Source organism: Schistocerca cancellata, chromosome 2, assembly GCF_023864275.1.
Source record: "Schistocerca cancellata isolate TAMUIC-IGC-003103 chromosome 2, iqSchCanc2.1, whole genome shotgun sequence".
Classification (NCBI taxonomy): Eukaryota; Metazoa; Arthropoda; class Insecta; order Orthoptera; family Acrididae; genus Schistocerca; species Schistocerca cancellata.
In genome coordinates, this window is record NC_064627.1 from 199,139,637 (window position 1) to 199,154,791 (window position 15,155).

General features: G+C 38.1%; 2 protein-coding genes across 3 annotated transcripts in view; both read right to left on the minus strand.

The window, feature by feature from the left end:
- The window catches only part of LOC126161519 (GPALPP motifs-containing protein 1), a 59,033-nt gene extending 44,721 nt beyond the window's left edge, over positions 1-14,312 (minus strand). The window contains exons 1-2 of one of the 2 annotated variants that reach the window (XM_049917427.1): positions 13,949-14,312; positions 7,889-8,318 (exon numbers count right to left, since the gene is read on the minus strand). In XM_049917427.1, coding sequence (XP_049773384.1) covers positions 7,889-8,299 — 411 coding nt within the window. In that variant the 5' untranslated portion in view covers positions 8,300-8,318; positions 13,949-14,312. Of the gene's footprint in view, positions 1-7,888; positions 8,319-12,612; positions 12,772-13,948 lie in introns of those variants that run through there. The other variant, XM_049917426.1, reaches the window with a different exon arrangement.
- On the minus strand, positions 12,640-13,942 carry LOC126161518 (phosphatidate cytidylyltransferase, mitochondrial). The gene has a single exon (XM_049917425.1). It carries the CDS (start codon positions 13,822-13,824, stop codon positions 12,775-12,777), a length of 1,050 nt encoding a protein of 349 aa, XP_049773382.1. The 5' UTR covers positions 13,825-13,942; the 3' UTR covers positions 12,640-12,774.
- Positions 14,313-15,155: the final 843 nt, after the last annotated feature.

The window sequence follows — 15,155 nt, forward strand, 5'->3', positions numbered from 1 at the left end:
GCACATTGAGTGGATGAACCATGTTATTGAACACAAAGCTCTTGGAATAGCATTGACAACTTCCCTTCTAAAAATGATAGCAATGAATTGGTGGGAGGTGGCAAGAAAAATCAAGGGAGCTTTGATTGAAAACTGTCAACGTAGCATAGACCAGTTCCAGAGAAAACTGTTTATCAATATATATATTTTATCCAAGGCCTACTACATAGCACAGGTTCTCCCCATTCCATCAATGGTGGCGAAGAATATCATGTCCACCTTAGCAAAGTTTTTGTGGAAAGGGGAATTGTTTAGAGTGCCGGGGAAGACAGCAGTTTTGGATCCAGGCAATGGAGGAATGGGACTAATCAACATCAAGTCTAAAGCGATGGCATTGTATGTCAAACGAACATGGAGCATAATGTGTAACGATCCACGGTGCATTACAGCAAAACTATACGACATTGTGAGGCCAGAAAGTGTAGAGCCGCCAATAAATATACAAAAAATAAGTTTTAAACTAAAACATATTATGGATTATTATCTTGAACTAAGCTATCTCAGCAAAAAGCTTTTAAACTCAAAAATGTTACAGCGAAGGCAATTTTAGCTGAAAGACAGAAACATGAAAGGAAAAATAACATAGAAACTAAATATGCTGGAATAGCATGGAATGTGGTCTGGAAAAACAAAAGTAGTGATGTTCTTTCCTCTGACATGAGAACAGTGTGGTACAAGGTAGTCAGTAACATCATCAGCACTAAGAGTTCCTCTTTGCCATCGATTTAAGTGACACTAACATCTGCAGCAAATGCAACCTCGTTGATAGTATGCCTCATCGTTACACATGTGGAGATAGGATTATCAACTGGAGGTGGACCAGGGAGAAAATTGTTCAAATAACAAGAACTTCAGCAAACAATGTACAGACTAACATTTTCTTCAGACCAGAAGAAAGTTACTACCCTCAGGCGAAAAATAACGCAGTGATTTGGTTAATGGGCAAATATACAAGTTACATATTTAACAATATTGGGAGCGATGAACATATTGAATACAAGATGTATATGGAAAATGAATTCAATAAAACACTTAAGTATCAGAATCATAATAAGAAATATGGTAACATGCTCCGAATTGTCTTCAACAGAATGGGTATAGGTTAGGAACTGGATTCCTCGTGGAGAGTGGATGGGTTGTGTCACGTTCCTGACCCTAACATCACCTACAAGTCACACATGAAAAATAAATCAGTAGTACAGCAGAATACAAGAATATGATGGCAAACGTCTGGGGTCTGTTATAAAGGAAGATCTTGAACTCCCTAAGGATGCATTTAGAAAGCTGGAACTGACAAAAATAACAAGGAAGTGAAGGACTTTGCGATGTCGCTGTTCGGGACTGCTCTTCTGTCCACGTTATTTACCCTGGAAGGAACACACATCAAGGATTTACTGACTGATTAATTTGGGTCTGGGAAATGATGATGAGAAACCTCAGGCTGCAGAAGAAGAAAATGTGCATGATGAACTGCCACCAGTTGAAGGTGACAGTGGAGGTGCTAAATGTGTGCTACTGTTAAAGACTGCATATCATTCCTCTTTCTTTGAATGCTGTAATTTATGACTGCAATTATCTGTCACCTTATTTATGTCATTTCATTGTAAGCTAGCCATTTTTGTTACTGTTTGTGTTGAATAAAAAAAAAAAGTTCAGCCTAATGGACTGCTGTCCTGAGGGGCCCAGGTTCGATTCCCAGCTGGGTCAGGGATTTTCTCCACTCAGGGACATGGGTGTTGTGTTGTCTTCATCATCATTTCATCCCCATCTGGTGCGCAGGTCGCCCAATGTGGCGTCGAATGTAATAAGACCTGCACCAAGGCGGCCAGACCTGCCCCATAAGGGGCCTCCCGGCCAATGACGCCAAACGCTCATTTCGATTTTTTCCTTACAGAAATCATAAGATCTTAAAACCACAATTAGTATCATCAAAATGTCAAAAAAAGTCACCATGTTATTAATTGTTTTTCACGGAGCACTTATTAACTTCCTGCAGAACACCAGTGTTTGGCAGAACACAATTTGGGAAACACTGATCTACATATAGAAGTAAAAGTGCTAACTGTAGGCCTACAATAGTCCATCTCACTGTTGTGTCCTCAGTGATAAAGAGAAGTTCCAGTAACAATACTGAAATTAACTAGAAAAATAATATTGAAAGTAAAGACAGAGCTGGGACACAGCAGAAGCAGACACACACAGGATGAGAAACCTGTTGGTGGAGGTCAGAGGGCGAAGATGAGAGAATCCTGTGAAGTAAGTTAGGAGACATAGTTAATGAAGCAAGGGCTAGATGATAATATAATAAGTTATATGACAGCATTAATGAAGGCAATCCTTATACAATAACAGAGTAAATAAGGGAACAGCATTAATGAAGGCAATCCTTATACAATAGGAAATAAGTAATGCAACAGAGTGCAGGACCTTAGAGACAAATGGGTAGAACTGAGAGAGAGAGAGAGAGAGAGAGAGAGAGAGAGAGAGAGAGAGCAGAAGCTACTGGAGAGAGAGACAGAGAGCTTGTGTTGGGACAGATGCTATGTCATAAGAAGCCAACGAAAGACTTATGACAGTTCTTTACCTTATAGGGAATGGTTTCTCATCCCCTCCGTTCAGCCTCTGAAAGATAGCTGAAGGATAAAGCACAAGGGCAGCCAATAAGGCAATGCAAAGCATTATTTCATGTCAGGATCTTGTGAGAGTGATGGGGAAGGCAAATGAAACTAGAGGATGCAGGGTCCAGGAGGAAGTTACAGACATTCAGCCAGTCACTGGAGTTGCAAGATAGAAAAGTCAGTATACAGTACGAGTTAGAGATGAGAAGCAGTCTCAGATGGAGGCAGCCAGTGTGTTAGAGTGAAATTGCTGGGAAGAAGTTTGATAGCTGTGAGGGCTCTCCTGATCTTAGAATTTGTATGAGAGTTTCAGTAAGCAGACATAATGATGATAAACACTCACTGTCTGTGCGTAAAGATTTGACTGTAGTGTGGAAGCACCTCAGCTAGAAAGTCATTTCGTAACTTGAGATTCATAATAAACTTAGAAGTTAATAATATCTTCTGATGTGCTTGTTATCCTCATCATCCTTTGATCATATGTATCCATGCTAGGGAATTTTAGTCAGATGATCTCAGCCTCCCTCTCACTTCCCTCAATCAACTGAATTCCCTGCAGCAATAACACCTGCCACGTAACCCTTGCAGAAACCACACTCTAGATGCGACATCATGCTGATTTCACTCAAACTAAAATAAAGTAATGTAAAAGAGAGGGGAAGAAATGATGTGATAAAAGTATATACTCCACAGTGTACAAAATACAACTTTTATGAGAAACAGGAGATATACTGTAAAAAATACGATCACCAAAATTCTCTCTGTAGAAATAGTTAGCATCTTCATTTTATAACATATTCCGTGCTTCACAGCAAACATATTGTTGATGATTTTTATAAATTCTCAAAATTCCATTACTCTTTGCTCTCAGAACCACACACGGCTTCAAGTCATAGTTGAGTTCTGATAAGCAGATCAATATACTGGGCCTTGATACTTCTTCAACCTTAGAATTTCCTTTTGCATTCAATATTAACTTCTACCTAAGACAGTATAGGAATTTGACAAAATCATGTAAAAGCTTGTCTAATATGCTGTGGGGCAACGTTTTGCAACCAAAACCATACGTAGCAAAAAACTTGGGAGTTCAAACCACCTTTTGAGACGATGACCAACTACTTTTAATTGAATACTCAACCCAGACATCCAAGTTAATAATTTATTTTAAACCTACAAGTCACATTATTAGGAAACCAGTTTGTCCCTTTCTTTGTGTTCATTGCATGTTTGCACTACTTGCTAGTGTGCCATCTATTAACATGCAGGATCACTTAATACATTTCATCAACCCATAATCCACACTTTGTTTTTGATACTTGTATGTCCAGGAGCTTTTTGAGATTCTGCACTAGTCTGAAGTAGCTAACAATGTGAGAGGTCACTGTGGTTTTAAGCTTATAGCGTTAAAATATGTAAAATTTAGGTTTTATTATAGCAGTATAACTAATAAGGATACCTGTACCAAGAAGAAGACTCACACTAAACATACAAATACAGGTGAATACAAGATTTTTTTGAGGGTATAGGTGCTACTGATAAAGTCTAATAAAAGTGGCAACATACATCCTAAACACCTAAGCTCCTACATGCTGCTAGATAAACTCTAGCTATCACCAAGTAGGGGCATAGGTTTGTGCTTTGTGTGTGTGTGTGTGTGTGTGTGTGTGTGTGTGTGTGTGTGTGTGTGTGTGTATTTCACTCTATCCCATCATAAGATAGCTTTGAAAGCTAGGAAATTTTCTTTCTTCCATATGTGCCTATGGAAAACTCAATGCTTCTACGAGGATCACTATTTTTGTAAACATACAGTTTTCATTCTGCATGTGTGAAAGTTTTACAGTGTGTAGATACATCCTTCCCGCTTGTTTTCAAACTTAGTTCAACCTGTTCCCGTGAGTGGCGCCGTCACAGCATGTCTTCAAGATGGCTGCTACACTTGACATTCGTCAGAATCAATGTTCTGTCATAGAATTCCTGTGCTGTGAAAACGAGACAGTGGGAAACATCCACAAGAGGTTGAAAAAGGTGTATACAGATGCTGCTGTCGGTCACAGTACAGTACAGTCGGTGGGCAAGCAGGTTACGTGATGAAAGCGGGCACGGCAATATTGAGGATTGTCCTCGCAGCGGCAGGCCTTGTACTGCACACACTCTAGACAATGTGCAGAGCATTAACGAACTGGTGACTGCTGACAGGCGCATCACTGTTGAACGAATTGCCACGATACATTGGGGTAGGGGAAGGAAGTGTTTGCAGAATACTGAAAGTGTTGGCATTAAAAAAGGTTTATGCCAGGTGGGTTCCCAGGATGTTGACAGTGGCTCACAAAGAAACAAGAAAAACAGTATGCAGTGAACTTTTGGAACAGTACGAGAATGGTGGAGATGAATATCTGAGAAGAACTGTGACAGGTGATGAAACATGGCTCCATCATTTTTCACCAGAGATGAAGAGGCAATCAATGGAGTGGCATCATGCAAATTCACCCAAGAAAAAAAAATTCAAAACCACACCTTCTGCTGGAAAAGTCATAGCTACGGTGTTTTTCGATTCCGAAGGACTTTTGCTTATGGACACCCATGCCAATTGGAACCACCATAAATTCTGATGCATATGTGACGACACTGAAGAAACTTCAAGCTCAACTGAGTCATGTTCATCCACATCGGCAAAAGCAGAATGTTTTGCTGTTGCACAACAAAGCACGGCCACATGTCAGTAAAAAACCATGGAAGCTATCACAGAACTCGGATAGACAACACTGAAACACTCGCCATACAGTCCTGACTCGGCTCCATGTGACTATCATCTCTTTGGGGAACTGAAAGACACTCTTCGTGGAGCAAGATTTGAAGATGATGACTCCCTTGTGCATGCTGTCAAACAGTGGCTCGAACAGGTTGGTCCAGAATTTTACCATGCGGGTATACAGGCGCTGGTTCCAAGATGGCATAAGGCAGTTGAGAGGGATGGAAATTATGTGGAGAAATGAAAATAGTGTTCCTAAAGGATGTATCTACACACTGTAAAACTTTCAAACATGTAGAATAAAAGATGGGTTTAAAAAAAAATAGTGTGCATTTCTTTTGGAGTGATATTCGTACTTTTGGTGAGTGGTATCCTTTAATCCTAAATTATTTAACTTCTCCAAAAACTTTCCTACAACATTTAACATGTCATCTACTAATTTAAAAATGGAGGGTGGGGGATGGGAAGGATTATCGGGAAAGATTAATTTACCTACCAATTATGACGGTAGGACAGCGCTGAACAGAAACAATGGCCAGTTAAAAAGTTACACTTCCTCAGCATAATTACACTCTAGCACAGATGCTTTTGTCTCAAATGTTGTTTTGAGATAATGTGTAACTGGTTTGATCCATAGACTTGTGGCCTCCTAACAGCACAGACTGGATTTCTTTAGACTGCCTCGTATGGAGAATGACTACAAGGATGGATCAGCTTCTTCTCTGATGAATAAACCATCCTGACAATGGCTTGGTGTGATTTGGCCAAACTGTAGAAGTTAAACCAGGATGATAGGGCAGGTTTTGAAGTTGTGTCTTAGGCCCACAACAGCATCTTACCGTATTTACTCGAATCTAAGCCATACTTCTGTTCTGGTTTTTGTAATCCAAAAAACCGCCTGCGCCTTAAAATCGAGAGCAAAGCAAGCGGAAGTTCTGGAAAATGGTAGGTGCCGCCACAACTAACTTCTGTCGTCGAATATATGTAGCACTACACAGGCATGCTTGCAGTCACAAAGATAAATACTGGCGCCAAAACCTCTGCGTCAGTAAATAAATTAAAAGAAAAGGTAGAATAATGTAAACATTATACAATGTATTCTTTTGTGTTTGCTGCTATCTCATTTAAATCCTGTCTGCCTAATAAACTAGGAAACTAGAGTGAGACAACAGCAAATGCGGAAGAATATACATATCATGTCATGTCTATATTTGTATTATTCTTATACTGAATAGTGATACAGTCAGAAATGAAGTAAGGCAACTAACTAGATTTTTAAATCTAAGATGACTCTAATTTCTATGCAGAATGTAATGTACTAAAGAGGAGAATGTAATGTGCTAAAGAGGTGTCTGCAAAGATTTTCAAACGGAGAAAAATTTTCACTAAACTCTCGTTCAGAACATCTTCTATCATACGCAGTCTATTATTTGGTTCTTGTTGATCATTATCAAAGAAAGCAGCAGTGTAAGTAACAACAAATAGCAGTCTCTTACCATTGTTTCGCTTATCAGACAATTCCTCTCTTTTTTTTTTTAATTGTAAGCCATGGTAGCCTGCACAAAAGCAAGTCATGCCGCGAGCGGCGACAGGTCATAAACACTCATTATCAGAATGCGACAAACAATGCATGACACAGTACAATAATGCATTCTCAGCTTAGAGTGACAAACACCAATAACAAAGAGAACGGCATTTATCAGATCAAAGCAAAATAAGAAATCGATTCAAACCAGACAAAGCACATGAAAAAGGAAGGTTACTGGTATAAATACAGACAGAGTGCCTAACACATAGCAATGGCTACTTGGTAAAGCTTAACTGTTAAGCTTACGACTCGAACCAAACTACTGTAGCTGTATCTTCATCCATTCGACCTAAATTATTTCTCAATCTGCAACATCATCCAGATATCACAATAAACTGTCTTTCTATAACTGAAAGATTGGTCGGGTTTTCAGGTTACGGAGAAGCAGTCATCAGCACTGTGATTTATAAACAACGTGGTATTTGAACCAATCTAACTCTGATTACTGCTTTTCTGCACTTTATGAAAGCACACACTAATAAGTCATATTTCCACATCAAAAAATGCTAACTCTGAATACATTTCCTAGTTCATATTTTCTACACAATTTTTAAAAAGTCAAATAGCTGTGATTGATTAGTGGCACATAATTACAGTTTTTCAAAAGCACTGTTTATTTTACGAAATTCTATTCTTTAAGATCTGAAACCATCATAGAACTCATACTAGACAATATGGTGTTTTATAAGAGTCTTATTTATACCATATCTGTTCTGAGATGTTCTTAAGAAACTCACTTGCAATACGTAACATATTATTCATATTAAATGGTTCTAGTAGGCATTGTATCACAATGGCCTAATGTTTTTGGGCAGTTATTTTCATGGAGCAACCAGTATTTTTGTCTGTTCTGTAAACAAAAATCGAGACCAAAAATAAAGTGTTATCACTAACCTTGCCAGAAAGTTTTTCCTTCATTCTGTGAGCCCGGCTCTCTAGCTGCTGTTGTAACTGCTGTGTAACTTGAGCTGATATATCACTGGCAGGCATTGGCCCTACCACATCACCATCCTCATCATCTGAGCTCTTATTTATGGAATCAGGCGGTGTAGATGACTGCTCTGCCATAGAAATGGTAACCGTTGCAGCTGGACCTACCACCCGAGGCTTGAAGCCAGGTGGTAATGCTGGACCATACATGTCTTCCGAGACTACAGGTTGCTCACTTGGAGCATCCTCACGGTACTCCTCATCAGAAACATCACCTGTTACGACATCATCATCATTACACTCATTTTTGTCATCTGAATTTTTCCTTGAAATCTTCAGATGTGGTGGCAGTGCTGGTCCAATGAAGTTGGACATGTTTCTTTGTCTCAGTGTCCTGCAGAATTCAAACAATTCAACTGTTACCACACTCAACTGAACTTGAAAATAGTAATTAAAAATTAAATGAAACGAAAAACCAAACTAAAATCTTACACATCGTGCTACACAGCATGAACAAAATACAGAAGTACCAATTTTGTAAAAACCTATTTATTTGCATATTCCCAGTTAAACAGAGCAAAATGAATGTACTGAAGAATAAATCAATGGCTTCAGTTACTTAAGAAACTGAAGGTATTAACAAGGGCCAAAAGCTAACCAGTGAAAACAGCTACACTGCAATCACTTTCTTAATATGCGCCCTTGAAAACCCTACAGCACCACCATGTAATCATGCTTTTGCTTGTTACTGATGAGGACAGGTGCTCGGCCTGTGACAACAAATTCTTACTGCAGAACATAACATTTATTTGTATCCGCTAAGTAACTGCAATGTACAGTGTAAATAATTTACCAGCAAAGTACATGGAATGGTGAATGAATATTAACTTTTTGGAACAAATGTGCTTTCCTCACATATAAAGAGCAACATAATATGTCAGGTCCCATTTTAACCTCTCTTTCTTGGTTTAGTATCTTGTGCAACTTTCCACTCAACACATACAGCATAAATTTCATTTTCTCACTTTCTCTGTTTCTCCAGTCCCAATATGCACATACTGGATTATCTTTCTTTTAACTTAACACTGGTCTAGTGAGCTGATATACTTCTATCTTCCAACATTCATATCATGAGTCTCTCATCCATCATTTATGTGGCAGTAATATGACACGTTTGTTTTATTAGTTAGTTTGGGAGGAGGACTCTGATCTAAAGCTAAGAAAAATTTCAGTTTTATTCACAAACCCAACAACCACTCAATGCCTCATTTAAAAGGTTGGTTACCTTATCTTTGCTCCTTCCATACAATGGCCTACTTTTTTAATTTATTTCATTTTACAGTTTCTCTACTAGAGTACTTGAGCCACTAGTAGATCTATTTCTGATAGTGGATGTTTTCTGTTTACTTTCAATGTGATTTTGAACACCGTACTTCTGCATTTTGCATATATGTGAGTAACTTATTCACCCTTCTGCAGCCTCTAACATTCACTGTTCCATTCTTTCCCTAATTTCTGATGAGAGAGTGCTGGAATCTCCATTTCACAGATAAAATCCTCAAAACTTGCAGACAGCATGGTACCAACCACACCTAGAGCTCTGCTGTTACTAATTCTTGAACCTGTTGTAGTGTACAGGATTCCTTTCAAACCAAACTGAATAGCGCAGATGAAAAAATGGTCAGTTTGAAAGCAGCCAAAATATGTGAGGCAAGCCACTCACATGTTGACAGTTTAAAATGCAAAACAGATACTGTTTCTATCATCAAACAGTTTTCATAATATCTCAAAAGCCCAGACTGTCATTTACTTTACTTTCACCACTAGGTGACATGATAATGACTTTAATTTCTTGTACGACTATTTGAGAGTTTTCCAGTGAGGATCTATATACTGTAACAATTATAAATGACTTCTCTAGTAGCAGCAATCCAAAAGCAGGTTTCCAATTGTTGATCTAAGGAGAAACGACTGGTATCAACAGATTTGACATTTATTTTTTTTCTTACATACTGTAAAACAATCACTATTTTCTCTAATTTTTTTCAAGGCTACAGAAGTGGTCTGCTAATTTGTAGTCCTCTCTGTTTAACATATGGATTCTTGTATTTACATGGTGTTTGAACAAATACATCAACTTCTTTTTGACAAACTAGACAATGTAATGAAATAAGAGGTTTGTTAACATTTCTGTTTAGTCCTCTAATACTCTAATGCATAATGGTAAGTTTACTTAAGTTTCTTTTGTGTGTGACACTACATTTATCTGGATCTCTTTTACAGCAGTTTGTCTGAATACGGTATTCAATATAAAAAAGGCTTACCTCTCACACCTGTAATCAAAGGAATTCTACCTTTGGTCATGGCATTCCCCAACCTCCTTATTTTCAGCTAAGCATCTTTCCCCTTCCTGTTAAGATATAAGCCATCGTCGTCTTATTATTATTATTATTATTATTATTCTCCTCTCTCAGCAGAAATTGGGTCCATTCCTTGTTGACTCACCCGATGTGTCTGTTTATCCACAGTTGATCATGCCACATTAGAAAACCAGCAAAACTCACATTTGTGCAGGAGGCTGCTGCACCTAGCTTGTACGGGTCTCTCTTGGCACTGTATTGTTATTGGCCAGGCTGTTACCAGTCTCACATATTCTACACACCGATATGAATACTCGTTCTGTTCCCACTTCCCCCTAATGATTTTAGAAATTTTGATGGAATGTTATAGTCTACATCCCTTCTATCTTATTAGATCATAAGTCATCCAAAGCTCTTTTAAATTCTGGTTCTAATAATAGATTCCCTATCTCTTCCCTGTTGACTGCCCCCTATTTCTTCTTCTATCAAATCACTAGATAAGTACTAACCCTCATAGAGGCCTTCAGTTTACTCTTTCCACCTATCTACTCTCTCCTCTGCATTTACCAGTGGATTTCCCATTGCAGTCTTAATGTTACCAACCTTGCTTTTCATTCCACCAAAGGTTGCTTTGACTTTTCTATGTGCTGAGTCCGTCCTTCAGACAACAATTTCTTTAATTTCCCTGAAAGTTTTTGTACTTCCTTCATTAGTCAAACAACTGAAGTATTTCTTCTGTTAACTGTGGTTTCTTCATAGTTACCTCCTTTCTACATACGTTTTTCTTTCCAACTTCCATGATTGCCCCTTTTAGAAATGCCCATTCTTCAACTGAATTACTTATAGAGCTATTCATTATCACAGTATCTATAGCCTCAGAGAATTTCAAGCATACCTCTTCATTCCTTAGTACTTCTATATCCCTCTTTTTTGCACACTGATCCTTCCTAACTGTTCTCTTAAACATGAGCCTATTCGTCATCATTACTAAAGTGTAATCTGAGTCCATATCTGCTCCTGAGTAAGCCTTATAATCCAATATCTGATTTCAGAATCTCTGCCTGACCATGATATAATGCAACTGGAATCTTCCAAAATCTCCCGGCATTTTTGTGAACACATCCTCCTCCTTGTGATTCTTGAACAGAATATTTGCTATTACTCACTAATATTTATTGCAGAACTGTCTTTCTAATCTCCCATTCGTACTACCAGGCCCATATTCTTCCATTACCCTTTTGTCTAATCCCTCCCCTACAACCGCACTTCAATCCCCCATGATAATTAGATTTTCATCTCCATTTATGTATCAAATTACCAATTCACTACCCTCATATATTTACTTTCTCCATTCATCCTCTGCTTGTCACATCGGCATGTATACCTGAATTACTGATGTTAGTGCTGGTTGCGGGTGGTACTATTTATTAAATACAATGTAACCTGTTACCTTTAATTTAAACAAAAGCAGTATACATTTGTACTCATATTATTACTACCACCTGTGAACTTTGTTTTCCTAAAACTAGCATTTAATAACAATTTTCATATTATTATAAGCAATCTCAACAAAGTGGAGTGCACAAATTCCAAATTATTTGAAAGCATTTATTGTATGTATTCTTATCTTCTTCACCCAATATTCTTCCTACGCAGTTTTCCTGAATAAACACTTCTGCTTTATTGCCACAGAAGATAGTTCCATATACAAGGGAATGAAGGAAAACAAAATACACTAACAACTTTACTACAAATCAGAATAATGAGGTACTTAATAAAAGGGAAACATGCCAAACAGACAGTGCTTTGACTGGTTTATGACCATTAAGGTCTGGTTCTGATTCCTGCAGATAATTTTTGCTTTTCTGAAATTGTGTAATATGAATCTCTATGAGAGTAAACTGTTTGTTGGGAGTTAGTTGTAAACCCACAACTACTCACATATCATCTGCGTCGGGGTGGTTTCGGCTCTAGTTACTTAGTCACATGTTCCATGCGTCATTTTGCACGATAGATGTAATGATGTGGCACAAGTCTTTTACACTCACATTGCAAATTAATTTGTATATGTGGTTACATTCTGAACATTTCTAAGGTTTTATATATTTTACAAAATGAAAAAGATATACAGATATGAGTTACTAATTTCTACCCACCACCTTTTACACATTACTGTTACAGAAATTATTAATAGATGGATTAACATGCTATCTGCAAACTCCATTAACTTAAAGCAACATACTTACAGTAAATTTTCTAAACAATGTAACAAAAATTGAATGATGGTGTGCTCAGAGAAAATTGTAATTATCTTTAGATGAAGCATACCTGACAATGACTGGCAAGAACTTCATAGATGTAATCTTGTAGCATAATGTTTAGGCTTGAATTCGTAATACAATTTGAAAATATTACAAGCACTTTAACTTGCACATAACAATTATACTACCTACAGCCCTTGTTAACAAAGTACGACATATTTGACAATCGTTAATCTTTAATCCTTAGACTTCCAAAACTTGCCTTCAACATTTTTTTAATTTTTTTCCAACTGTAAACGATGGATTTTATTAGACCTGCTGTGGCAATGCCCTTTACACTTTGTTTTACACTGGAATTCCATACAATGTTCCGTATGCATGTTTCTACTACGTTCCCACATTCAGGGTCATGAGAAATGGCTCTTAAAGTATCTTCGGTATCCTGACGAAGGCGGCGTGGACCCCTAGTATTCCAAAATCTCACTACTGCTCTTTGGGGCGTTCTGGGAAGCTGATTAAGATGATACATTCGGGCACTTGGGCTAATATCCTGGCAACAGCATTCACCTTCACCCACTAGAACTGGCATATGCATGTAATCTTGAAGGGATTTTACAACAGGTGCATAAAGGCTCCTGAAAGCTTCCACTTGCGGGGCAACGATGTTGACAACTTTATTCTTGTCTTCCCCAAATGTCATACGAAAGTCACCAGAATACGACAATCCAGCAATACACCGATAAAAATCAGTTTCCGTAAACGTTTCTGGAAGAATGAGTAAAGCAGCGTGGACAGCACTGTACAGATTTTGATGCAATGCTGAGCGTAAATGGGAGTTTGTAGCTTGTTTTAATATTACAACTGGCTTATGGAGGCGTCCTGCAACATATAAATCACACCAGTCCAACAAGTCAGCTTCCATTGCTTGACGAGATATAATACCATACTTTATCACTACATCTTCACCTTCTACTGGCACTAAAGTATTGAAATACACCCTAGCTCCCCAGTGTTCTTGGAAATTCGCGACAAAATTGTGTCCGAACCACTTTAAATGAGAATAATGTTTCGGGTTTCTTCGTATATTTTCTGCATGCCAAAGGGATGAACTATCCACAGCAAAAATAAGATCAATCATATTTTTTGACTTGTGACTGGCTCCACTTTGCTTCATAACGCCTGAACCATAAGCAAATGCGAACGACAGGTTCTGTGGAAACATCCCCAAGATTTTCGCATATACGGATGGTTGCCCCGCAAGAGAATTCACAGCCATCATGTTATGAGAGCAGATATGAAAACCTAAATAATTATTATTTCAATATTCAGTACAGAACAATAACACGCTGCGTTAAGGAATTATTTCGTACTGACACATAACCTCAAAATATGTGTAAACTTACCAGCCTTCTTTATTGACTGCTTAAGTTATGAAATGTTTAATTCCCATAAAATCTCATACCGACATAATTATACGCGGTTAAATAAATTTATCTATTTAAGGTCACGGTAAACTAAGAGATCATTTTGAATCAAACGATTACTGAAACTCTAGTCATTTACAATCACATTGAAAGCATCTTTTATGCCATGACTAGTCATGGGCGAAAGTGGCGTTTATCAGTAGTTGCTAATCGCCAATAAATGCAAGCACATACACCAGTCCGCTTCACAATGCCTCTCCAATGACGGGTATTTTCCTAAAATCCAACGACTAAAATTAACAGCCAGCAAAATCTAATTGTGACAGTTGTGGTTTTTCAAGACTTTCATTATACATAGTGCTTTTAACACCTTTTGTACTTAATTGGCAGAAATAGTGTCACCCATTGAAGGTATTCTTAGTGACAACAGAATAAACGTTTTATACATTTCGTTATGGTATGTATCATTCACACTGCAGGGGATTCTAGGAAAAAACTGACTGGTTGGAAGTGTGTGTCGAACAAGTTTTCAAACAGCGTAAAGTCCCTATGCAACAAACAGTTACAACCTATTATGCTGCGTCCACCCGTTTGGCGCTTGCCGCAAACTCCAAGCCTCTACAAACGCTTGGCTACGTTTGGGGGAACTATCCACACGCTCGCGAGTGCGCTTGTTTGTTCTGTTCTGGAGAAGCAAGCATGATGGACATTGAGCTTGTGCCGGCCATAACCTTTGGCTTAACCTATCTTTATTATAAAAATAAAGAAGAATGAGGAATCTGCCAGGAAGTTTCATATCTGCGCACACTCCGCTGTAGAGTGAAAATTTCATTCTAGGATCGCTGTTATTCTCTATATACAAAAATGATTTGGCAGACAGACAGGGTGGGCAGCTATCTTGCTGCAGATGCTGTGGCGTACAGTAAAGTTTTGTCATTGAGTGACTGTAGGAGGATACAAGATGACTTAGACAAATTTGTAGTTGGTGTGATGAATTGCAGCTATCTCTAAATGTAGAAAAGTGTAAGTTAATGAGTATTAGTACGAAAAACAAACCTGTAATGTTCAGATACAACACTAGTAGTGTCCTGCTTGACACAGTAACGTCGTTTAAATAACTGGGCGTGACACTACAAAGCGATATGAAATCAGATGAGCATGAGAGGATTTTAGTAGGAAAGACGAA